The 24,532-nt window shown below is 41.8% G+C and overlaps 1 protein-coding gene across 2 annotated transcripts in view; it reads left to right on the top strand.

The window, feature by feature from the left end:
* The window catches only part of efl1 (elongation factor like GTPase 1), a 319,698-nt gene that overhangs the window by 29,366 nt on the left and 265,800 nt on the right, over window positions 1–24,532 (top strand). For both annotated transcript variants that reach the window (XM_063065850.1, XM_063065852.1), the window contains exons 4-7: window positions 1,019–1,103; window positions 2,535–2,668; window positions 3,004–3,141; window positions 8,683–8,897. In XM_063065850.1, coding sequence (XP_062921920.1) covers window positions 1,019–1,103; window positions 2,535–2,668; window positions 3,004–3,141; window positions 8,683–8,897 — 572 coding nt within the window. The remainder of the gene's footprint in view (window positions 1–1,018; window positions 1,104–2,534; window positions 2,669–3,003; window positions 3,142–8,682; window positions 8,898–24,532) is intronic.

Here is a 24,532-nt window from a genome sequence, read left to right as displayed (position 1 = left end):
TGCAATGATTTTATATGTTCATACGGGGAAAATATGTGCTGTGTGTTTAATATCCAAACGTTACTTAAAATGTTATGATGCTATTGACTTACTTATATAACCATATAACAATTACAGCATGGAAACAGGCCATCTCTGCCCTTCTAGTCCGTGCTGAACGCTACTCTCACCTAGTCCCACCGACCTGCACTCAGCCCATAACCCTCCATTCCTTTCCTGTCCATATACCTATCCAATTTTTCTTTAAATGATAATATCGAACCTGCCTCTACCACTTCTACTGGAAGTTTGTTCAACACTTACTTCAAGCTCCCCTGTCCTTCCCTGATAATTGACATCGCTGTATTCATGCGAGGAAAATATGCGGTGTGTGTTTAATATTAAATTCATTAGATAAACCCTTTTAGAAACGAAATTGAGTGTATTAGCCACTTATCACCTATATTCCGGTCTGATTAACACCCCCCTGGAACAGAATCGCCAAAAACGATTTGTAGAAAAAATGGGCACGTACATGAATGCGCAAAGCACGCATGCGCTCTGGTGCCCGCGCAAGGCTTCATGGTCATTGTAGTCTCTCTGTGTAAAGAACGTATTTAGCTCTACTGTTGTCCGTTGGCAACTCTACCCCCGCCCCCCCGGGTCGACCGGTCCGCAAGAATATTGTCAATATGAAACCGGTCCGCAGCGCAAAAAAGGTCGGGGACACCTGATCTATATGGAAAAACATGGTCACCAAAGTCCGCATCGGATATAGTACCGAGTCAGACAAGGCAGATGTTGATATGGGAGGGAAGGCAGGAGATTGGGCTGAGAGGAAAAATGGATCAGCCATGATGAAATGGTGGAGCAAACTGGATGGGCCAAATGGCCTAATTCTCCTCCTATATCTTATGGTCTTAAGTGTTGCAAAATAACACCAAAGTTGCAGAAATAACTTATCGATATGGTTTAAATTCCTAAATTGTTAGGCTTTTACTTTCAAAGGACCTGTATGTGTTTTTCTTTTTCTTTGTAGTTACGGTATATGGACAGTCGAGAAGATGAGCAGATCCGAGGAATCACAATGAAATCCAGTTCCATATCATTGCACTTCAGTATGGGTAAATATTTTCATAAACTTGAAGATTATTGACCAATTTACAGCATAAAAGGAAACCATTTTGCATGTTTTGGCTAACCTGCTCTTTGCCAGAGTAATTCAAAACTTAGCGTGTTGGTTTGCTCCCTTCCAATAGCTAAAGTCAAAAAAATCGTCAGTTAAGTTTATTGTCGTATGTACAAGTAAAAATGAAAACTTGCGGCAGCATTAGTTGCAAAACATTCACATGATAGTATTCAAAAGTGCTGGATCAATAATTCAGAGATCTGATCTGAGTTCAGAAATAGCAGTGGAATTTAAATTTGGTTAGTAATCTGCATTTAAAGAGAAGTTGTTTATTTACAATGATGACAACAACATCATCAGATTGTAATTAAAACCTATCTATTTAATTGTTGAAACTCTGTCTTCAAGGAAAAAAAATCTGTTGTCCTTACTTGGCCTGTATGTGATTGACTGTTAAATGCCCTTTAATAGCAAGCTATTCAAGTCAAGGCTATTTAGGGGGTGGGCTATTAACGTCAGCTTTTCCAGTGACGCAGAGATCTACAAAAATGAATGAATATTAAAAAAATATACAGGTCTTCCCTTCTAAAGGAATGATGCCAGTTTCCAGTGTTTTCCCTCATAACTTTAAATCAATATTTTTTCTCTGTGTAATTAATTAATTAGGTGAAGATCATTGTGGGTTTTATCCTGGGAAGGTTTGCTTTCAAAAAATGTTCTCTTGACAATCAGAGGTGGTTCACAAGTTTAATTATCTTTTGTTTGCAGCTGAACAAAGAACATAGGGTTGCCACAATGCAATCCATCCTGAGATCCAAATATGTTTACTTCAAAACAACACTTTATTTGTGAATATAGTTTCCCCTAAAAGCGAGGAAGCATTTAAGAGCAAATATTGGTCCTTACAAATATCCACATAGTGTAAAAATAATCCTTGCTCAGCTTGGTAGATTTGGAAGTTGAAGTCTAATGGCATGACAGAGCCATTCTAAGCACATTTATTTTTTCCACCAATGTGTATAATTGAAATAATGTTTAGGTTATGCTGACAGCACCCTGAGACGTCCTCTCCACTTAAGTATTATCCTGACTTGCAAATTCATCGCTCCTTTACTCATTGCTGCTGAGTGAGAGTCTCGAGCTCTGTCCACAGCTTTTGGAACATCTTCACCAAAAAGACTGCAGCAGTTCATGGTGGTTAACCTCCACTTCTCATAAGCAGCTTAGGAGAGTTAATTAACGACAGACTCAGTCTATCGATAATATCAATATTAATATGATATTAGAAATCATTTGTGTGTGTGTGTATATATTTGAAAGTCACAACTGCAGAGGTAGAATTTAGAGACTGATGAATCTCGGTGTTCTAACTTTGATTAGTAAAATGGTTTGTGGAAGTTAATACATGTTAACTTATGTTTCACAGATAATCAAGAATACCTCATCAATATGATCGATTCTCCTGGTCATGTGGATTTTTCTTCTGAAGTATCTACTGCCGTGCGTGTGTGTGATGGTGCTGTTGTTGTTGTAGATGTTGTTGAAGGTGTTTGTCCTCAGGTAAACTCAATATGTAAACTTGAATCATTGACAATTTGAAACAAAATCTAATTAATAAATTGCAAGTAAATGGTTTCAGGAGAAGAGATGATAATTGTGAAAAAAAGTTAGCCTAGCAAGAATTCCTAATTACAGGAGTGTCAACTTATTTATTTGTCCAAGTTGGTTTTTCACAGGCACTATTTAAAATCAAAATTTTTTTGAGATTTTGCCAGCGAAATAGATTATCTAGAATGCATCATTGTGGGTACAGTGCTGAAACAACAATGATTTAATTTGATTGCTGTAGATAATCTGAATAGAAATCAGGAAAACTACTGTTGTTTCGTTTTCAGACTCAGGCAGTGTTGCGCCAAGCTTGGTTGGAGAACATTCGCCCAGTTTTAGTCATTAACAAAATAGATCGACTGATCATTGAACTAAAGCTAACTCCATCGGAGGCTTATATTCATTTGCAGAAGATTCTAGAGCAGGTAAGAAGAAAATAGCTTATTCTGCTTTCTTTAAAATTTATTTTTGTGTAACTTGTACATGTTTTGGCAGCGACTAACAAATATTTATCATGCTTAGTATATTGAGATGCAAGTAAATCATTTGATAGTATACCTGGAATTTTTTTAAAGAATGCTAATTGAGGCTCAAAAATATACCTTGAATGGATATTGGTCATTTTCTTTGTTAAATGTTAAATTTTACTGTCTTTCTTTGAAAGTGTTATCTGTATTCATCAATTTTGTAACACATGACCAGTGAGACTTATGAGCTGATGACAGCATGTCAACACTGAGGAAGTGCTGCTAGAATTAAAGCAGAATAATGCGGTGCCCATTTTCAAGGTAGACACAAGTAAAATTGTTGATCTGATTATCTATGACATATACACAGTATAGGAAATTGTTAAAGGAAATAGGGAGGATGAGCCTGGATTATAACTTAAAAAGTTTGATGGAATATGAACGAATTCGGCAATGATAGCAGATGTGTCGTAACCTATTTAATAATTACACCTGAAGAGACTTCCAGGAAGAGCTCGGGAGATGATAACCTATGAGAAAGAATTTGACTTGAGTTCAAGGTGCTTTTTGGAGGGATGGAATAAGGCAGTCTGAATAATAATCTGTAGCTGAAACTAACATTGTGAAAGAAGGCTAGTTTGAGAGGATTTGCATGTTTCCCTTTATTAATAATGGCCAGATATGCAACTTCCATGATATGGTTACTGTATAAGTAGAAAGTAGGTGTAACTCATTTGTATCTGTAAGCTGGACAGCACTTCCAAGCTAAAGAAACAAAGAATGATTGGCTGTAAGTTAACATGGAAACTAAAAGATAAAGCTCAAAGGTAGGTGAAAGATGGCAAATATAAAGAATGATAGAACAAGCATCTTTTAAATAAGTAAGATGAAGAATAAACATTAAAGAAAAAGTGAGCAAGTGCAAGAGAAGGAAAAATATCTTTGATTGTAGGGGAAGGGTATTATTTTGTAGATGAGTATAACCTGTTTTTATTTGAATAACTTGGCAATAACTCCTGGTCTCAACAGTCTGAAGACGAACCTGGACAATATTCTAATTAAATTCAACACAGTGCTGAAAATGAAAACCACCTGCGGTATAAAATATGTATTTCTCTGCTTGTTAGAAATAATGGAAGCTAGTTTAAAGAAATATATCGAAAGATGGCTGACAGATGAGAGCACAGTTATGGTTGTGCAACTACCTAGGTCATCTTTGACCAATGCACTGATTGAACTTGGACCTCCAAACTAAAGGTGTAGCTATGGGCACCCGTATGGGTCCTAGCTATGCCTGCCTTTTTGTTGGGTTTGTGGAACAATCTATGTTCCGTGCCTATTCTGGTATCTGTCCCCCACTTTTCCTTCGCTACATCGACAACTGCATTGGCGCTGCTTCCTGCACGCATGCAGAACTCGTTGACTTTATTAACTTTGCCTCCAACTTTCACCCTGCCCTCAAGTTTAGCTGGTCCATTTCTGACACCTCCCTCCCCTTTCTAGATCTTTCTGTCTCTGTCTCTGGAGACAGCTTATCCACTGATGTCTACTATAAGCCTACTGACTCTCACAGCTATCTGGACTATTCCTCTTCTCACCCTGTCTCTTGCAAAAACGCCATCCCCTTCTCGCAATTCCTCCGTCTCCGCCGCATCTGCTCTCAGGATGAGGCTTTTCATTCTAGGAAGAGGGAGATGTCTTCATTTTTTAAAGAAAGGGGCTTCCCTTCCTCCACTATCAACTCTGCTCTTAAACGCATCTCCCCCATTTCACGTACATCTGCTCTCACTCCATCCTCCCGCCACCCCACTAGGAATAGGGTTCCCCTGGTCCTCACCTACCACCCCACCAGCCTCCGGGTCCAACATATTATTCTCCGTAACTTCCGCCACCTCCAACGGGATCCCACCACTAAGCACATCTTTCCCTCCCCCCCCCTCGGCATTCCGCAGGGATCGCTCCCTACACAACTCCCTTGTCCATTCGTCCCCCCCATCCCTCCCCACTGATCTCCCTCCTGGCACTTATCCGTGTAAGCGGAACAAGTGCTACACATGCCCTTACACTTCCTCCCTTACCACCATTCAGGGCCCCAAACAGTCCTTCCAGGTGAGGCATCACTTCACCTGTGAGTCGACTGGGGTGATATACTGCGTCCGGTGCTCCCGATGTGGCCTTTTATATATTGGTGAGACCCGATGCAGACTGGGAGACCGCTTTGCTGAACATCTACGCTCTGTCCGCCAGAGAAAGCAGGATCTCCCAGTGGCCACACATTTTAATTCCACATCCCATTCCCATTCTGACATGTCTATCCACGGCCTCCTCTACTGTAAAGATGAAGCCACACTCAGGTTGGAGGAACAACACCTTATATTCCGTCTGGGTAGCCTCCAACCTGATGGCATGAACATCGACTTCTCTAACTTCCGCTAAGGCCCCACCTCCCCCTCGTACCCCATCTGTTACTCATTTTTATGCACACATTCTTTCTCTCACTCTCCTTTTTCTCCCTCTGTCCCTCTGAATATACCTCTTGCCCATCCTCTGGGTCACCCCCCCCTCCTTGTCTTTCTTCCCGGACCTCCTGTCCCATGATCCTCTCATATCCCTTTTGCCAATCACCTGTCCAGCTCTTGGCTCTATCCCTCCCCTTCCTGTCTTCTCCTATCATTTTGGATCTCCCTCTCCCCCTCCCACTTTCAAATCCCTTACTCACTCTTCCTTCAGTTAGTCCTGACGAAGGGTCTTGGCCTGAAACGTCGACTGCGCCTCTTCCTACAGATGCTGCTTGGCCTGCTGCGTTCACCAGCAACTTTGATGTATGTTGCTTGAATTTCCAGCATCTGCAGAATTCCTGTTGTTTGAACTTGGATCCAATTCTGAATTTGCTGATTATTAGGCTTTGCTGTCCTTTAGCTTTATAGAACCAATTCCTAATCAAGCAATATGCTGCAATCTGCAGAGGAATATTTTTGAATCATGGTACGAACTTAAATTGTTTGTAATTCATTTAACCTGGGGATATCTTTGTATCTATGTCCTGGTAACTATGTAATTTAGTCATTTTGATTGCTGGAAAGATAATTAGCAATTGAGTCATCTTTCCCACAACAATCTATATATTTATTCAAAATAAAATATGTTGCTGTATTTATTTCCATTTTAGCTGACAGTTATAAATTGGGTGCTGTAAGTGCACTTTGTACTTAGATCATACAATATGTTTAGTAGGAATAAATGTGTAGTGGTTTATTTCACTAAAATTCTACTCATAAGGGATTTGTAATTGTCTTGTATATCAATTGGGAGTCCGTCTGTTCGAAGAAGGAAGGACTTGTATTTGGTTAATTTATTTCCTATCCTCAGTATGTCCCAAATTGCTTATTATTTAATAGAGTAACCTTAATGCCATCATGTTTATAAAGAAAGAGTGGCAGCCAGTTTAAAACAGAAATTAATGATTGATTAGGTGATCTGTTGTTAGTGTTAGCCAGGATAATCTCTACCCATGTTTGAATGAAGCTATGGCAACCTTTGTGTTTACTTGAGCAAGGAAAAGTTTTACAGTTATGATAACTGTAGCAATGCTAATTTTGTAATACAAATTTTGTTTAGAGAAGTATTTAATTGTTAAGACAGTACTTAATAGATTGTGGTTTGAAAAACTGGACTTCCGGATTTCACAGGCTTTGGGGGACAACAGCAAACAAAATGTTGTTTGGTTGTTTGACATAGCTTTCTAAAGCCATTGATAATATCCATTGTATTATACTCAGAAGACAGCTGCTTACAACATGGAGAAAGAAAATATGGGATTGAGATAATCAAAGTTCAAAAGTTCAAATTCAAAGTAAATTTTATTATCAGAGTACATGTGTATCGCTAGATACAATCCTGTGATTCATTTTTCTGATGGGCATACTCAGCAAATTTATAGGCTAGTAACTATAAAGAGGTTAATGGAAGATCTACCAGAAGACAATATGGTGCATTATATGGCATTGCTGATCATCGGTGGGCTTTCTGTTGGCTGCAGAAATTGTTCTAGATAATATTTTCTTATGTACGTATGAAAAGTCATATGTATTTCGTCACGCAAACACGAGGAAATCTGCAGATGCTGGAATTTCAAGCAACACACATAAAAGGTGAACGCAGCAAGCCAGGCAGCATCTCTAGGAAGAGGTACAGTCGATGTTTCGGGCTGAGACCCTTTGTCAGGACTAACTGAAAGAAGAGCTAGTAAGAGATTTGAAAGTGGGAGGGGGAGATCTGAAATGATAGGAGAAGACAGGAGGGGGAGGGATGGAGCCAAGAGCTGGACAGTTGATTGGCAAAAGGGATATGAGAGGATCATGGGCCTAGGGGGATAGAAAAGGTGGAGGGGAGGAAAACCCAGAGGATGGGCAAGGGGTATAGTGAGGGGGACAGAGGGAGAAAAAGGAGAGAGAGAAAAAGAACGTGTATATAAATAAATAACGGATGGGGTACGAGGGGGAGGTGGGACATTAGCGGAAGTTTGAGAAGTCAATGTTCATGCCATCAGGTTGGAGGCTACCCAGATGGAATATAAGGTGTTGTTCCTCCAACCTGAGTATGGCTTCATCTTGATAGTAGAGGAGGCAGTGGATAGACATATCAGAATGGGATGTGGAATTAAAATGTGTGGCCACTGGGAGATCCTGCTTCCTCTGGCGGACAGAGCGTAGGTGTTCAGCGAAATGATCTCCCAGTCTGCGTCGGGTCTTGCCAATATATAGAAGGCCACATTGGGAGCACCGGATGCAGTATACACCCCAGCCGACTCACAGGTGAAGTGTCATGTAATTTTGGTTAGCAGATGTTTACAATTGCAGTTGAAGGATGCATTCCTATGGAAAATAATGAGAGTTCAAAGTAGGCTTGTGCTGGTAATTATAGATTTCTTGCTAACACATCTCTGTAGCAAAGACCAAAGCACGTCTTTGGGTCAGGTAAAATCACTCAGGTAGACAATATCTTTAGCCAGAGAGTGCTGAATCTGGAACTTGTTGTCACAAGCAGCTGTGGAGGTCAAGTCTTTACATATATTGAAGGCAGAGTTTGATAGAATCTTGATTGGTCAGAGCATGAAAGGATACTGGGTGAAGGCAGGAGATTGGGACTGAGAGGAAATATGGATCAGCTGTGATGAAATGGTGGAGCAGACTAAATGGGCCTAATTTTGCTCCTATATCTTATAATCTTATGATATTGAAAGCCAGAGGAAAAGTCCAGGGAATGGTTGAGTGGATTAATGAGGAAAGAGACCTGTCTCTTGTTAAGAATAAATGAAGAGTAATGAAGAATGCAAATCTGTGAAACTGTACTAAATTATAACAGTTGTATCTGAAGCTTTGTGATTATAGCAATGAAGTTTGAAGTGCAATCAGACAACTTTTATTGAAAAGTGAACTTTCTATCTTTAAAATGTTTTGCCTATTTTTTTCATTGTACAATAATATCTGAATATTTTAGGTAAATGCGGTAACTGGGAGTCTTTTTACTTCAAAAGTATTGGAAGAGAGAGCGGAGATGGATGTCACACCAGAGCCCAGTTTAGACTCGAAGACCAGTGGACAGATTTATGACTGGAGTGCTGGCTTGGAAGAAACAGATGATTCACATCTTTACTTTGCCCCTGAGCAAGGAAATGTGGTTTTTGGAAGTGCTATTGATGGCTGGGGCTTCAGGTATGTATGTTTTTGAAAATGTTCTTTAATCTGGTAGCACAAGTGCCTGTGTTAGATGTGCTAAATACCTGGTAAAGTTAGCTCTAATGCTAAATCTGAAATTGTAAAAACAAATGGAAATGCAAGAGATTCTGTAGAAGCTGCAAATCCAGAGCAACATGCCAAATGCTGGAAGAACTTAGCAGGTCAGACAACATCTGCGGAAAAGAACAGGAGGAGTCCAGAATTAGAAGGTGGGGTGAAGGGAAGGAATACAAGTTAGAAGGTGATAGGTGAAGTCAGATGGGTGAGGAAGGGGTATAAAGTATGGAGCTAGGACGTGATATGTAGAAAGGGTAAAGGGCTGGAGAAGAAGAAATTTGATAGGAGAGTGGACCATGAGAGAAAGGAAGGGAGAGGGAGCACTAGGGAGAGATGATAGGAGAAGAGGTAAGGGGGGGAGCCAGAGTGAGGAATTGAAAAAGAAGGAAGGAGGAGGTGGAAGAAATTACTGGATGTTCGAGAAATCGATGTTCATGCCATCAGATTGGAGGCTGCTTAGATAGAATATGAGATGTTGTTCTTTCAGCCTGAGAGTAGCCTCATCATGGCAGAAGAGGAGGCCATGGATCAACATGATGGAATGGGAATGGGGATTGGAATTAAAATGGTTGGCCACTGGGAAATCCTTTTTGTAGATGGAGTACGGTGCTTGACAAAACAGTCCACCAATCTACATTGGGTTTCACCAATGTAGCGGAGGCTGCATTGGGAGCACTGGATATAGTAGGTGATCCCAACAGATTCGACAGATGTATCACTTTCTCGCCTGGAAGGACTGTATGGGGCCTTGAATGGAGGTGAGGTAGGAGGTTTATGGGCATGCATAGCCCTTCTTCTGCTTGTGGGAATAAGTGTTAGGAAGGAGATTAGTGGGGAGGGATGAATGAGCAAGGGAATCATTGTTGGAGCAATCCTTGCGGAAAGTGGAGAGTTGTGGGAAGGTAAAAAGATGAGTTGGTGGTAGGGTCCAGTTGAAGATGGCGGAAGTTGCGGAGAATAATATGTTGGATGTGAGGGTTCATGGGGTGGTTAGTAAGGACAAGAGGAACTCCATACCCTGTTAAGGCAACAGGAAGATAGGATGCACGCAGATGTCAGGGAAATGGAGGACATGCGGGTGAGAGCAGCATCAGTGGTGGAGGAAGTTCTTTGAAGAAGGAGGACATCTCTGATGTCCTGAAAAGGAAAGCTTCATTCTGGGAACAGATTTGGTGGAGGTGAAGGACCTGAAAAGTGAATGGCATTTTTACAGGGGACAAGGTGGGAAGAGGTATAGTCAAGATAGCTGTGCAAATCGGTAGATTTTTAAGAAATATCAGTAGACTGCTTGTGTCCAGAAATGAAGACAGATCAAGGAAGAGGAGAACGGTGTCAGAAATGGACCAAGTGAATCTAAGAGTGGGGTAGAAGCTGGAGGCAAAGTTGATGAAATTGAAGAGCTCAGCATGGTGCATGAATAAGCACCAATGCAATTGTTACTGTACCACAGAAAGAGTCGGGAAGCATTACCAGGGCAGGCTTGAGACATGGACCATTCCACGTAGCCAAAAAAAAAAGCAAGTGTAGTTGTGTCCTGTGTGGGTGCCCATGGCTACATGCAGAGTTTTGAAAAAGTGGGAGGAGCTGAAAGAGAAACTGTTGAGGGCGAGGACCAGTTCTATCAATTGGAGGAGGAGGATGGTGGTGGAGGAGAATGGGTTGAAAAAGCAGAAGTCTAAATGTTTGGTGGTTTTTTTTTTGAAAATAGAGAATTAACACAAGTAAAGGGAAAGATTTGGGAAAGGGATAAAAAAAATGAAAAAATTAAGTAAATAAGTACATAGGGATTGGATAATTATGTCTGCGGGCAGGAACAAGCACGAACAAATTGGGATATAAACACCTACAATGGTTGGTATATAGGCTTGTATGCAACATTTTGGACCAGTGGAAATGGTCCAGAAGGGTTGTATGGAAACTATTATTACCATCTTTCTTAACAACTAATTTCATTACTTAGCCTAATAGGTTAGATTTACCACAGTACATAATTATCTATTTAAATGTTAATTTCGCTTTTATATCATCTCAATGTGTACTTAAGAATGTATAAATAATTGTAGTTTTATACATATTAAAAAATGGAAAAGGTCATATGTGTGAAAAAAGTACATGATAATTGTGAACTCCTTATCCAAATAAAAATAAAATTAAAAAAAAAGAAGAAAAAGCAGAGAGCTTTAAGACCTTATTGGTGGGGCAAAGAAGTTTCTAGGGACTGGACATCCATGGTGAAAATTAGGCATTCAGATCCAGGGATTTGAAAGTTGTTGAGGAGATTGAGAGCATGTGAAGTGTCATGGATGTAGGTGGGAAGGGACTGGACCAAGGGGGATAAAATAGAGTTGAGGTATGCAGATATGAGTTCAGTAAGGCAGGAACAGAGAGAAACAAATGGCCTTCCCAGACATTCAGGTTTGTGGGTCTTGGGTAGAAACAAGCTGTGTGGGGTAAGGGAACTTTTAGGTTGGTGGCAGTGGATGGGCGATCTCCAGAGTTGACGAGGTGAGTGCTGGTGCAGGAGGCAGTGGCCTGCTGGTCCGGAGTGGGGTCCTTTTCCAGGGGTAAGTAAGAGAAGGTATCAGAGTGCTGCCTGGCCTCAGCAAGGTAGAGGTCTATCCGCCAGACTACAACAGCACCCTTTTTGTCTGTGGGTTTGATGGTGAGGTTGTGATTGGTGCAGAGAGAGTGGAGGGCAGTGCATTCAGAAGTAAGTTCGAAGAGGAGAGAGGAGTGCTGAAGTCGAGCTAGTTGCTGTCTCATCAGCAATTAGAGTTGAAAGGATCCAGAGTAGCCAGAAAAGCAGAATGGGCTGTCCAAGAAGGGGAGTTTGGAGACGGGAGAAAGGTCAGTGGTGCGGGGCAGGGAATCCTTGGCAAAGAACTGGGCTCGGAGACAGAGGCGACAGAATATGAGCTCAGCGTTGTGGCAGGTGTGGAACTTACTGAGGTGTGGGTGAAAGGGGGACAAATGTAAGGCCCATGCTGAGGACACAACATTCCATCTCAGTGAGGGGAATGTCGGAGGGAATGATGAACACGCGGCAAGGATTAGGGCTGGGGTGTTGGGGGGAAAAGAATTGCTGGCATCAGAAGAGAGGGGAGGGTTGGGTGTAGGAGGATGGTGGAAGCTTCGAGGACCCAAGAGGTGATGGGAGGCGCCTCAGAGACCTGCGGTTGAGGTGAAGTGGTGGGGGAAGGAGAACCCAGGGGCCCAGTGGAACTTAGAAAAGTCTTGGCCTGGAGATGGAGACAGCTGAGGTTTGGGGCAGGAGGCCAAGTAATTCGTAGTCTGAAGGCATCCGGGAATTTTGAAACTGGAGTCAGAGATAGTGGTATCTGTGATCCGGAGTCATCTGAGTGAGTTTGAAGCTGCAGGGGTCGTGGTCTGAAGACAGGTAATCTTCCAATCCTTCTTGGAAATCAGGAAAGAGAAGAACCACTAGTTGGAAGCATGGATATGGTGGAGGATGAAATGTTGGTGAGAGATCCATGACAGGCTGTGGGGAGTGAGGCTTGGAGTTGTGGCAGAGACTGAGACTGGTCTTGCGGCAATCTTTGCACGGTGAAGAGGGTGCCACCTAGTATTCCACGGGAGAAATAGTCAAGCACAGTTACCTGGGTTCTACGGTGAGTCAAAACTGGCAGGCCTGAAAACGGAGCTGGAAGCATATTGGGGAAAAAAAAAGTTGAAAGTTATTTGTGCCATTTGCCAAATTAAGAAATGTTAAAATCAGCCTTATATAATTCACATTGGCTTCCGTTTGTATGACTTAAGAGTAGTAATGGTTTGTTAGCTCACAGTAAGCAGGTCAATGCCATTGAAGAGCTTCCTCTGTGGCAACCAAGCAGAATGCCTTGGAAATGAGGAAATGTGGGTCGTGGAGTGGGAAGTCATTAGGTGGGAAATTTGTGGGAAGGGAAGAAATTGTGAGTGGGGGTAATGAGGATGAGTCACGAGAAAGCAGAGTGTGTGAAGAATGTTTCCATGGTGCATTAGCCTGAGTTGTGGAACAGCACCATTTGGACTGGGAACCATGAGCAGTCTGGGGAATGAGCCTGGCTGCTGTAGACAGAACAACATTAAGCTGGTGGTTGCGCAAATTGAATTTGGGTGAGAGTATCACTTAAGTAAGAATTCATTGAATTGGTGACTGCATTATTACATATCCTAGCAATTTCCCTTTAAAATTGCTCAGGGTTTGAGGGAGCGGACAAGGTAGTTATTGAATAGATGTTTGCCCATATGATGAGATCCAGAATAGGAGATGTTGTTTCAGAAAAAGGGATTACTCAAGTATAAGGTAAAGACAGAAAGAGAAATTTCAGTTTGCACGATAGGAGTATTTGGATTTGTGTACCCTGTAGAGCTGTGAAAGCAGTTACTGATTGTTTTTGAGGCTGAGTTTGACAGGATTGTGAACTGTAGAGAAGTTAAGGCTAAAGAATAAGCAGAAAAGTGGATTTGAAGGCAAGATTAGATTAGTCTTGATTTTATGACTGGCGGAGCAGGTTTAAGAGGCTGTAAGAGGCTCATGTTCTTAAATTTTAACAAGTGTGAAATAAGACAAGTCCACATCTACTTTCCAGTCAGAACTGTAGCTGGGGGGCCAGAGCATATTTTTATTTATCTTTTGGTTTGATAGATTGAAAAGGTTAATTCAGGTAGATAGTTTTCCCTTGTCGTTTTAATTCGTTTTCATTTGATATTGCTGGCAAGTTCTAAACTTTTATTGTCTGTTCTTAGTGGTTCTTGAGAAGGTGGTAGTGACCTGCGTTTTTGTTGGAGATGGTCATTGCCTGATACTTTGTTGGAAATGTTGCCTGCCACCTCTCTGTTCATGCCTGCATGTTGTCAAGGTCTTGTTGCATGCAGACACGTGCTGAAGAGTTGCGAATAGAATTGAACAATGGTAAATTATCTGTGAATATCTGCACTTCTGGCTTTATGATGGAGGGTAATTGATGAAGCAGCTGAAGATGCTCAGTTCTATGACACTGCTTTGAGGAGCTCCTCCAATTTTATGCTGAAACAATTTTTAAAGATTTTACTTGATCTAAATGATTTTAACTTTAATTTATTTCTAGCACCAAAATGTATTTTAAAGAAAAATTCATTTAAAATTAAAAAAAAATTGTATTATTTGAATTCTTCTGAGCAGTGCTTATGAATCTCTGAATGTCAGAGATATTTGAAAATTTTTCAAAAACCATTGAGGTCAGCATTAAAGCTAATCTTTTAAGATAAGTAAGTTGACATAAACCATCATACTCATCAGATATGCTTTATGGTTGGGGACATCACTTGAACTGAGTTGTGTAAACATTCCTCTTTTGGAAGTATATCCCACTGCTTTCTTTCTTTCAATGCAATTGGAATATAGTAATTTACTTTTACTGTATGAATGTTAGTTTTAGCTTGGCATTTTTTGGCTACCTTGGAAGAAATATATATTATTGTTACTTTATGCTTCAAAATTTATTATACTTTCTTGACTTTACTGTCAAAAATTATCTGCTGTATAATAGAAAATCTCCTTATTTGATATGGAAGGGGGTTTTAGTACATATACGTACTCTTTCTTACGGGCATTCAGAGTAAATACAAAGAAACACAATAGAATCAATGAAAAAACACACACAACAATGTGGGAAATCAACCAATGTGCAAAGTACCACCAAACTGTGCAAATACAAAAAGAAAAAAATACAATAATAAATAAGTATTTCATACCCAGAACATGAGGTTAAGAGTCCTTGAAAGTGAATCAATAGGTTGTGCGAACAAATCACTGTTGGGGTTAGTGATTTAAGAGTCTGATGATAGATGCTTAGAAACGTTGATACCCAGGAACTTCAAATTGCTCACTTTTTCCACTTCTGGCCCCTCGATGAGGACTGGTGTGTGTTCCCTTGTCTTACCATTTCTGAAGTTCACAATCAGTTCTTTGGTCTTATTGACATTGAGCGTGAGGTTGTTGCTGTGACACTACTCAATCAGCTGATCTGTCTTGCTCCTGTATGCCTTCTCGTCACCATCTGAAACCTTGCTAGCAGATTTATAGATGGCATTTGAGCTGTGCCTAGCCACACAATCATGAGTGTAGAGAGAGTAGAGCAGTGCGCTAACCGCACATCATGTGGTGTACCAGTGTTGGCTATCAGCGAAGTAGAGATGTTATTTCAGATCTGCCCAGGCTGGTCCTTCAGTCAGGAAATCAAGGGTCCAGTTGTAGAGGGAGGAATACAGGCCTAGGTTTTGAAGATTTTTGTTCAGAACTGTAAGAATAATTGTGTTAATCGCTGAGCTGTAGTCAATAAGAAGGAGCCTGATGTAAATATTAGCATTGTCTAGGTGATCCAAGGCTGCGTAAAGAGCCAATGAGATCGCATCAGCTGTAGACCTTTTGTGGAGATAAGCAAATTGCAGTGGGTCCAGATCCCTGCATGGACAGGAGTTGATTCTAGCCATGACCAACCTCTCAAAGCACTTCATTGGTGTAAATATTAGTGCTACTGAACAACGGTCATTAAGGCAGCTCACCTTGCTTTTCTTGGCACTGGAACGATTATTGCCCTTTTGAAACAGCTGGGAACTTCTGACTGTAGCAATGAAAAATTGAAAATGTCTTTAAACCCTTCTGCCTGTTGGTTGACACAGATTTCCAGAGTTCTACCAGGCACATCATTGGGGTTTGTTGCCTTGCAAAGGTTCACCCTTTTGAAAGATGTCCTGATATTGGCCTCTGAAATGGAGATCGTATTGTCACCGGATGCTGCAGGTATCCTCGTAGCTGTAGTTTTGTTCTCCATTTCAAAGTGTGCATAAAAACTGAAGCATCATTGTCATTCATAATGTTAGATTTCACTCTGTAGGAAGTAATGGCCTGCAAGCCCTGCCAGAGTTGGCGTGCATCTGATTCTACCTCTAACCTCAATTGAATTTGTTCTTTTGCTCTCGAGATTGTTCTCCATTAGTTGTACCTGGCATTCTTGTATAGTCCTGGATCAGCAGAATTGACTACCATAGATCTAGCCCTCAGCTGACTACAAACCTCCTGGTTCATCCATGGCTTTTGATTTAGGTACGTATAGTATGTTTTGATATGTTGTCATAGGCACACACTCATCCACGCAGGTTTTAATGAAGTCGGTGACAATTGTAGTGTATTCCTTTGGACTCAAATATGAATCCTTCAATACCGTCCAGTCCACGAAGTCAATGCAGCTTGGAAGCACTCCTCGGCCTCCTGTGTCCATACCTTCTTGGTCCTCTCCACTGGTGTCGTGGTCTTCAGTCTCTGCATATACTCTGAGGAGAAGTACTGCCAGGTTATCAGACTGTCCAAAGTGTGGGCATGGGATGACATGGTAAGCGTTCCAGATGGTAGTATAAATGTGGTCAAGTGTGTTGGCTCCTCTAGTTCCATAAATCATATGTTGGTGATAAATAATCAGGGACTTTTCAAGGTGGCCTGGTTAAGATCCCCCAAAATGATGGGAAAAGGCATCAGGGTGATGATGCCTGTTGATTACATCGCTCAGTTCGTCTAGAGCAGGAGTTTTCAACCTCTTTTCTGCCATGGGCACCTCCCATTAACCAAGGCGTCCATGGATCCGAGGTTGTGAACCCATGGTCAAGAGCCTGTTTGACACAGGTCTGATGTGGAACTTACACTGCTACCAAAATAATGCTTGAAAGCTCCAGTGGCAGATAAAGTGGACGATACTTGATCGCTAGATGTTCCAGTTCAGCTGAGTAGGACTGGAACAGAACCACCATGCTTGTGAAACACGAGGAGTTAATCACAAAACATCCTCCTCTTCCTCTGTCTTTGAAAGACTCAGCAGTCCTATATCGGCAGGGAATGGTGAAGCCAGTGAACTATATCACTGGGTCCAGATGGAGGGGATAGCCAAGACTCCATGAAACAAAATATATAAAGTATTGCAGGTTATGGAATAGAGATGATTAAATTAAGGGATGGTTTACAATGCAATAAAGATTTGAAGAGATAAAATATTAATGACCTGCATAATAAAGGATAACAAATATTCTTAATTTAACCGGTAGCACCTATTATTCGGAAACTCCTAGAATATGAATGGCACCTAATTTTTATGACAGACTTGAGGATCCTGACACTAAAGTAAAACTTATTAAAGTATTTGAAGATCTTCGAGGGTCTAGACAAGGAGGATGTGAGAGGATGTTTCCTCTTCTGGGAGAATCTAGAATGTGGTGTTGAAAAATGGAAGGTTCTCTATTTAATAGAAAGCAATGAAATTACTTTTTTCTCTCTTTCTGAGGATCATGTGCCGTTGGAGTTCTCATTTCCTGTAACAATAAATATCAATCTTCATCAGTTTAGTACTGTTAGTTTAGTGGTTTCTAGGGAGGAAGAAAGAAGCAAACATGCAAGTGAAATATTAAGTTGAAAGAGAGACGATGACTGAGCCATTTAATCACTGAGTTTTGTTGTGTATGTACAGGAGCTTTTTAGTTTAAAAAACTTTGGTCCATAGCCCCGTAGACTTGTAGAATATCTGTGCTCATCTGGATGCTTTTTAATGTTAAGATCATTTCCAGCCATTTCCTTGCAGTCAATGTATTCAAATCGATAGGATTGCCAGGAAGTATAAATACGTAGTTCTAATTGGATATATCATGTTGTGGGTCTTGCTGCAGTGGCAGAATAATATAATATATTAAGTTTTATTTGATTGTAATACTCCTGTCCTTGCAAATTGATGACAGAATGTTTAACCTTCACCATTTAGGGGATAATATGCTAGGTCAAGTCACTAATCTTTCAGTGTTTCTGCCTCCTTGCATAAAATTTAACACATGGCTAATAATTCATATAATTGAGTTTGTTATATTCCATGCATTATTTGATAAAACAAACTCAGTTTCAACAAACTATTTGTGTCGGTTCTTAAGATTCATGATTTATGTGCCCTTGCTTTCACACTCTGACTTTTTGACTCATACCTGTTGGAACAACGCATACTCTGGTTCCACAGGTTGATATGTTAGTAGTTAGACCTATGGAAGGCTATTTTAAGAACTAGAAAACAATTCTGATTGAAGTTAGAGACTGAATTGGATGCATGTCAGCTCTGGGATTTTTGGCAGGCTATCACTGAAACCTAATGTCATTAATGGCTAGGATGCTTCACTTCCAGTTGAGCTAAGCTCCTTTTATGCATTGTTTTGAAAGGGAGAATAAAACTATATTTGTGTGAATCCCTGTGGCATTTGGTGACCCTGTAATCTGTCTCAGAGGCCGATGTCAGAACATCTTTCATGATGGTAAACCCTCACCAGGCGTCAAGCCCTGATAGAGTACCTGGTAGGGTACTGAAAATCTGTGCCAAGCAACTGGCAGGAGTGTTCAAGGACATCTTCAGTCTCTCACTGTTGCTGTAGGAGGTTCCCACCTGCTTCAAGAGAGTGACAATTATACCAGTGCCCAAGAAGAGTAGAGTGAGCTTCCTCAATGACTTTTGCCCAGTTGCATTTACATCTACTGTAATGAAGTGCTTTAAGAGGTGCGTTATGGCCAGAATCAACTCAATGGCAGTAAGTCAAAGGAATTGATTGTTGACTTCAGGAAGGGAAAGTTGGGAGAACACATACCAGTCTTTCTGAAGGGATCAGCAGTGGAAAGGGTGAAGACAAAATAATCTGCAGATGCTGTTGTCAAAGGAACACTCACAATGCGATGGAGGAACTCAGCAGGTCAGTCAGCATCAGTTGAAAAGATTAGTCGACGTTTTGGGCCGAAACCCTTTGTCACGACTGAAGGAAGAACTTTGGGGAGGGTTTGAAGAATGCTGGTAGTTGAAAAAAACAGTAATTTGAAAGACAAAGGGGTGGGGGAGGGGAAGCAGGGAGATAATTGTCATAGTCATAGTCATACTTTATTAATCCCAGGGGGAAATTGGTTTTCGTTACGGTTGCACCATAATAATAAATAGTAATAGAACCATAAATAGTTAAATAGTAATATGTAAATTATGCCAGTAAATTATGAAATAAGTCCAGGACCAACTTATCGGCTCAGGGTCTCTGACCCTCCAAGGGAGGAGTTGTAAAGTTTGATGGCCACAGGCAGGAATGACTTCCTCTGACACTCTGTGCTGCATCTCGGAGGAATGAGTCTCTGGCTGAATGTACTCCTATGCCCACCCAGTACATTATGTCGTGGATGGGAGACATTGACCAAGATGGCATGCAACTTAGACAGCATCCTCTTTTCAGACACCACCGTCAGAGAGTCCAGTTCCATCCCCACAACATCACTGGCCTTACGAATGAGTTTGTTGATTCTGTTGGTGTCTCCTGCCCCAGCACACAACAGCAAACATTATAGCACTGGCCACCACAGACTCATAGAACATCCTCAGCATCGTCCAGCAGATGTTAAAGGACCTCAGTCTCCTCAGGAAATAGAGATGGCTCTGGCCCTTCTTGTAGACAGCCTCAGTGTTCTTTGACCAGTCCAGTTTCTTGTCAATTTGTATCCCCAGGTATTTGTAATCCTCCACCACATCCACACTGACCCCCTGGATGGAAACAGGGAGGTCACCGGTACCTTAGCTCTCCTCAGGTCTACCACCAGCTCCTTAGTCTTTTTTACATTAAGCTGCAGATAATTCTACTCACACCATGTGACAAAGTTTCTTACCGTAGCCCTGTACTCAACCTCATCTCCCTTGCTGATGCATCCAACTATGGCAGAGTCATCAGAAAACTTCTGAAGATGACAAGACTCTGTGCATTAGTTGAAGTCCGAGGTGTAAATGGTGAAGAGAAAGGGAGACAAGACAGTCCGCTGTGGAGCCCCAGTGCTGCTGATCACTCTGTCGGACACACAGTGTTGCAAGCACACGTACTGTGGTCTGCCTGTCAGGTAATCAAGAATCCATGATACCAGGGAAGCAACCACCTGCGTCGCTGTCAGCTTCTCCCCCAGCAGAGCAGGGCGGATGGTGTTGAACGCACTGGAGAAATCAAAAAACATGACCCTCACAGTGCTCGCTGGCTTGTCCAGGTGGGCGTAGACATGGTTCAGCAGGTAGACGATGGCATCCTCAACTCCTAGTCGGGGCTGATAGGCGAACTGGAGGGGATCTAAGTGTAGCCTGACCATAGGCCGGAGCAGCTCCAGAACAGGTCTCTTCAGGGTCTTCATGATGTGGGAGGTCAATGCCACCGGTCTGTAGTCATTGAGGCCGCTGGGGCGCGGCGTCTTCGGCACAGGGACGAGGCAGGACATCTTCCACAGTACAGGAACCCTCCGGAGCCTCAGGCTCAGCTTGAATACATGGCGAAGTACTCCACATAGCTGAGGGGCACAGGCTTTGAGCACCCTGTTACTGACACCATCTGGTCCTGCAGCCTTGAGACGTTTCAGCCCCAACTAGGAGTGGGGGATGCCATTGTCTACCTGCTGAACTGTGTCTACGCCCACCTGGACAAGCCAGCGAGCACTGTGAGGGTCATGTTTTTTGACTTCTCCAGTGCGTTCAACACCATCCGCCCTGCTCCGCTGGGGGAGAAGCTGACAGCGATGCAGGTGGTTGCTTCCCTGATATCATGGATTCTTGATTACCTGACAAGCAGACCACAGTACGTGTGCTTGCAACACTGTGTGTCCGACAGAGTGATCAGCAGCACTGGGGCTCCACAGGGGACTGTCTTGTCTCCCTTTCTCTTCACCATTTACACCTCGGACTTCAACTACTGCACAGAGACTTGTCATCTTCAGAAGTTTTCTGATGACTCTGCCATAGTTGGATGCATCAGCAAGGGAGAGGAGGCTGGGTACAGGGCTACGGTAGGAACCCTTGTCACATGGTGTGAGCAGAATTATCTGCAGCTTAATGTGAAAAAGACTAAGGAACTGGTGGTAGACCTGAGGAGAGCTAAGGTACCGGTGACTCCTGTTTCCATCCAGGGGGTCAGTGTGGACTTGGTGCAGGATTACAAATACCTGGGGTTACAAATTGACAATAAACTGGACTGGTCAAAGAACACTGAGGCTGTCTACAAGAAGGGTCAGAGCCGTCTCTATTTCCTGAGGAGACTGAGGTCCTTTAACATCTGCCGGACGATGCTGAGGTTGTTCTACGAGTCTGTGGTGGCCAGTGCTATCATGTTTGCTGTTGTGTGCTGGGGCAGCAGGCTGAGGGTGGCAGACACCAACAGAATCAACAAACTCATTCGTAAGGCCAGTGATGTTGTCTCTGACGGTGGTGTCTGAAAAGAGGATGCTGTCTAAGTTGCATGCCATCTTGGTCAATGTCTCCCATCCACGACATAATTGTACTGGTTGGGCACAGGAGTACATTCAGCCAGAAACTCATTCCACCAAGATGCAGCACTAAGCGTCATAGGAAGTCATTCCTGCCTGTGGCCATCAAACTTTACAACTCCTCCCTTGGAGTGTCAGACACCCTGAGAACAATGCGCAGTAGTAGAAGGAGGCTGAACTATGTGGGAGGTGATGTGAAATAGGGATAGAGGAAAGGAGGGGGAGGGAATTACTGGAAGTTGGAGAATTCTATGTTCATAAAAAAGGGAAAAGGATGGAAAGGGTGAACAGTTTCAAGTTGGTAGGTGTCAACATCTCTGAAGGTCTATCCTAGGCCTAACATATTGATACATTTATAAAGAAGGCATTACAGCGGCAATATTTCATTAGAGTTCGAGAAGACTTTTGCAAATTTCTGCATAGCATTCTAACTGATTGCATCACTGATTGTTTGGAGTGGCCACTGCATAGGATCGAAAAAAGCTGCAGGACATCTTTGGAGGGCGATGCCTCAAAAATATGGCATCAATTACTAAGGGCACCCATCACCCAGGACATGCTTTCTTTTCCTTGTTACCGTCAAGGTGAAGGTACAGGAGCCTGAAGATGCATACTTAATGTTTTAGGGACCGGCATCAGATTTTGAATGGCCAATAATCCATTGTACACTACCACAGTACTTTTTTTGCACTACTTATTTTAACTTTTTATTTCTTATTGTAATTTATAGGTTTTTGATTATGTATTGCAGTGTGCTGCTGCAGCAAAACAATATATTTTATGATATATGCCAGTGAATATTAGACCTGATTCTGATTCTAAATAGTGGAGAGGTTTAATCCTGATAATATTGTGCTGGCAGACCTTGGTGATGATAACTATGCACCTGATTTACTAATATACAGTGGCATGCAAAAGTTTGGGCACCCCGGTCAAAATTTCTGTTACAGTGAATAGTTAAGTGAGTAGAAGATGAACTGATCTCCAAAATCATAAAGTTAAAGAAGAAACATTCTTTTCAACATTTTAAGCAAGGTTGGTGTGTTATTTTTGTTTTGTACAATTTTAGAGTGGAAAAAAATGAAAGGAGCACCATGCAAAAGTTTTGGCACCCCAAGAGATTTGAGCTCTCAGATAACTTTTACCAAGGTCTCAGACCTTAATTAGCTTGTTAGGGCTATGATTTGTTCACAGTCATTGCTAGGAAAGGCCAGGTGATACAAATTTCAAAGCTTTATAAATATCCTGACTCCTCAAACCTTGTTCCAACAATCAGCAGCCATGGGCTCTTCTAAGCAGCTGCTTAGCACTCTGAAAATTAAAATAAATGATGCCCACAAAGCAGGAGAAGGCTATAAGAAGATAGCAAAGCATTTTAAGGTAGCCGTTTCCTTAGTTCGTAATGTAATTAAGAAATGGCAGTTAACAGGAACGGTGGAGGTCAAGTTGAGGCCTGGAAGACCAAGAAAAATTTCCAGGAGAATTGCTCATAGGATTGCTAGAAAGGCTAATCAAAAGCCCTGTTTGACTGCAAAAGACTTTCAGAAAGATTTAGCAGACTGTGGAGTGGTGGTGCACTGTTCTACTGTGCAGCGACACCTGCACAAATATGACCTTCATGGAAGAGTCATCAGAAGAAAACCTTTCCTGCATCCTCACCACAAAATTCAGCGTCAGAAGTTTGCAAAGGAACATCTAAACAAGCCTGATGCATTTTGGAAACAAGTCCTGTGGACTGATGAAGTTAAAATAGAACTTTTTGGCCGCAATGAGCAAAAGTATGTTTGGAGAAAAAAGGGTGCAGAATTTCATGAAAAGAACACCTCTCCAACTGTTAAGCAGCGGGGTGGATTGATCATGCTTTGGGCTTGTGTTACAGCCAGCAGCACGGGGAACATTCCACTGGTAGAGGGAAGAATGAATTCAATTAAATACCAGCAAATTCCGGAGGCAAACATCACACTGTCTGTAAAAAAAAAAAGAGCTGAAGATGAAAAGAGGATGGCTTCTACAACAGGATAATGATCCTAAACACACCTCAAAATCCACAATGGACTACCTCAAGAGGCGCAAGCAGAAGGTTTTGTCATGGCCCTCATAGTCCCCTGACCTAAACATCATCGAAAATCTGTGGATAGACCTCAAAAGAGCAGTGCATGCAAGACGGCCCAAGAATATCACAGAACTAGAAGCCTTTTGTAAGGAAGAATGGGCGAAAATCCCCCAAACAAGAATTGAAAGACTCTTAGCTGGCTACAAAAAGCATTTACAAGGGGGTGTTACTAAGTACTGACCATGCAGGGTGCCCAAACTTTTGCTTTGGGCCCTTTTCCTTTTTTGTTATTTTGAAAGTGTAAAAGATGGAAATAAAAAAGTAACCTTGCTTTGAATATTAAAGAAATGTGTCATTCAGGTCATCTTTTACTGGCTTAGCTATTCACAGTAACAGAAATTTTGACTGGGGTGCCCAAACTTTTGCATGCCACTGTATGCTCCTTTATAGGATGCTTCAAAAACATGTTTTATCTGTTTTGACAAAGTTGTTTGACCATTGTCAGAAATGCTCAAGTGCCAAAATCAGACAGATTCATCAGATGATCTTAACAAGTATGTCATGGATGTCTTGGACTTATAAAGACATGAGTTGACAAGTGTGGCCCTAGAAAATCATTCAGAGTGTTCTCCAACCAGAAACTCTGGATGAACCATGAGATCTGAAATCTGCTGAGGACTGGATTGCTAGTGTTCAGGTCTGGTGACCAAATAAAATACAGGAGGTCCAGGTAAGATATCTGGACCGCCATCTCACATGTTAAATGGCAACTCTGGACTAGACTAGAATCACTGAAGGAAAGTAGCATCCCATCATTAAGGACCTCCACCACACAGGTCATGCTCCTTACTTGCTGCTGCAATCAGGAAGAAGGTAAAGGAGCCTCAGGACTCACACCACCAGGTTCGTGAACAATTATTACTCCTCAACCATCAGGCTTTTGAATGAGAGGGATAACTTCATTTGCCCCATTACTGGATTGTTCCGGGAACCTATGGATGTACTTTCAAGGACTCTTCATCTCATGTTCTCGATATTTTTTGCTTGTTTGTTTATTGGTATTTTTTTCTTTTTGTAATTGCACGGTTTGTTGTCTGTTGCACATTGTTTGTTCGTCCTGTTGGACGCATTATATTGTGATTCTTCTAATTACTGTGAATGCCCTCAAGAAAATGAATC

Source organism: Mobula hypostoma, chromosome 13 (assembly GCF_963921235.1).
Source record: "Mobula hypostoma chromosome 13, sMobHyp1.1, whole genome shotgun sequence".
Taxonomy (NCBI): domain Eukaryota; kingdom Metazoa; phylum Chordata; class Chondrichthyes; order Myliobatiformes; family Myliobatidae; genus Mobula; species Mobula hypostoma.
This window is presented reverse-complemented; position numbering and strand designations above follow the sequence as displayed.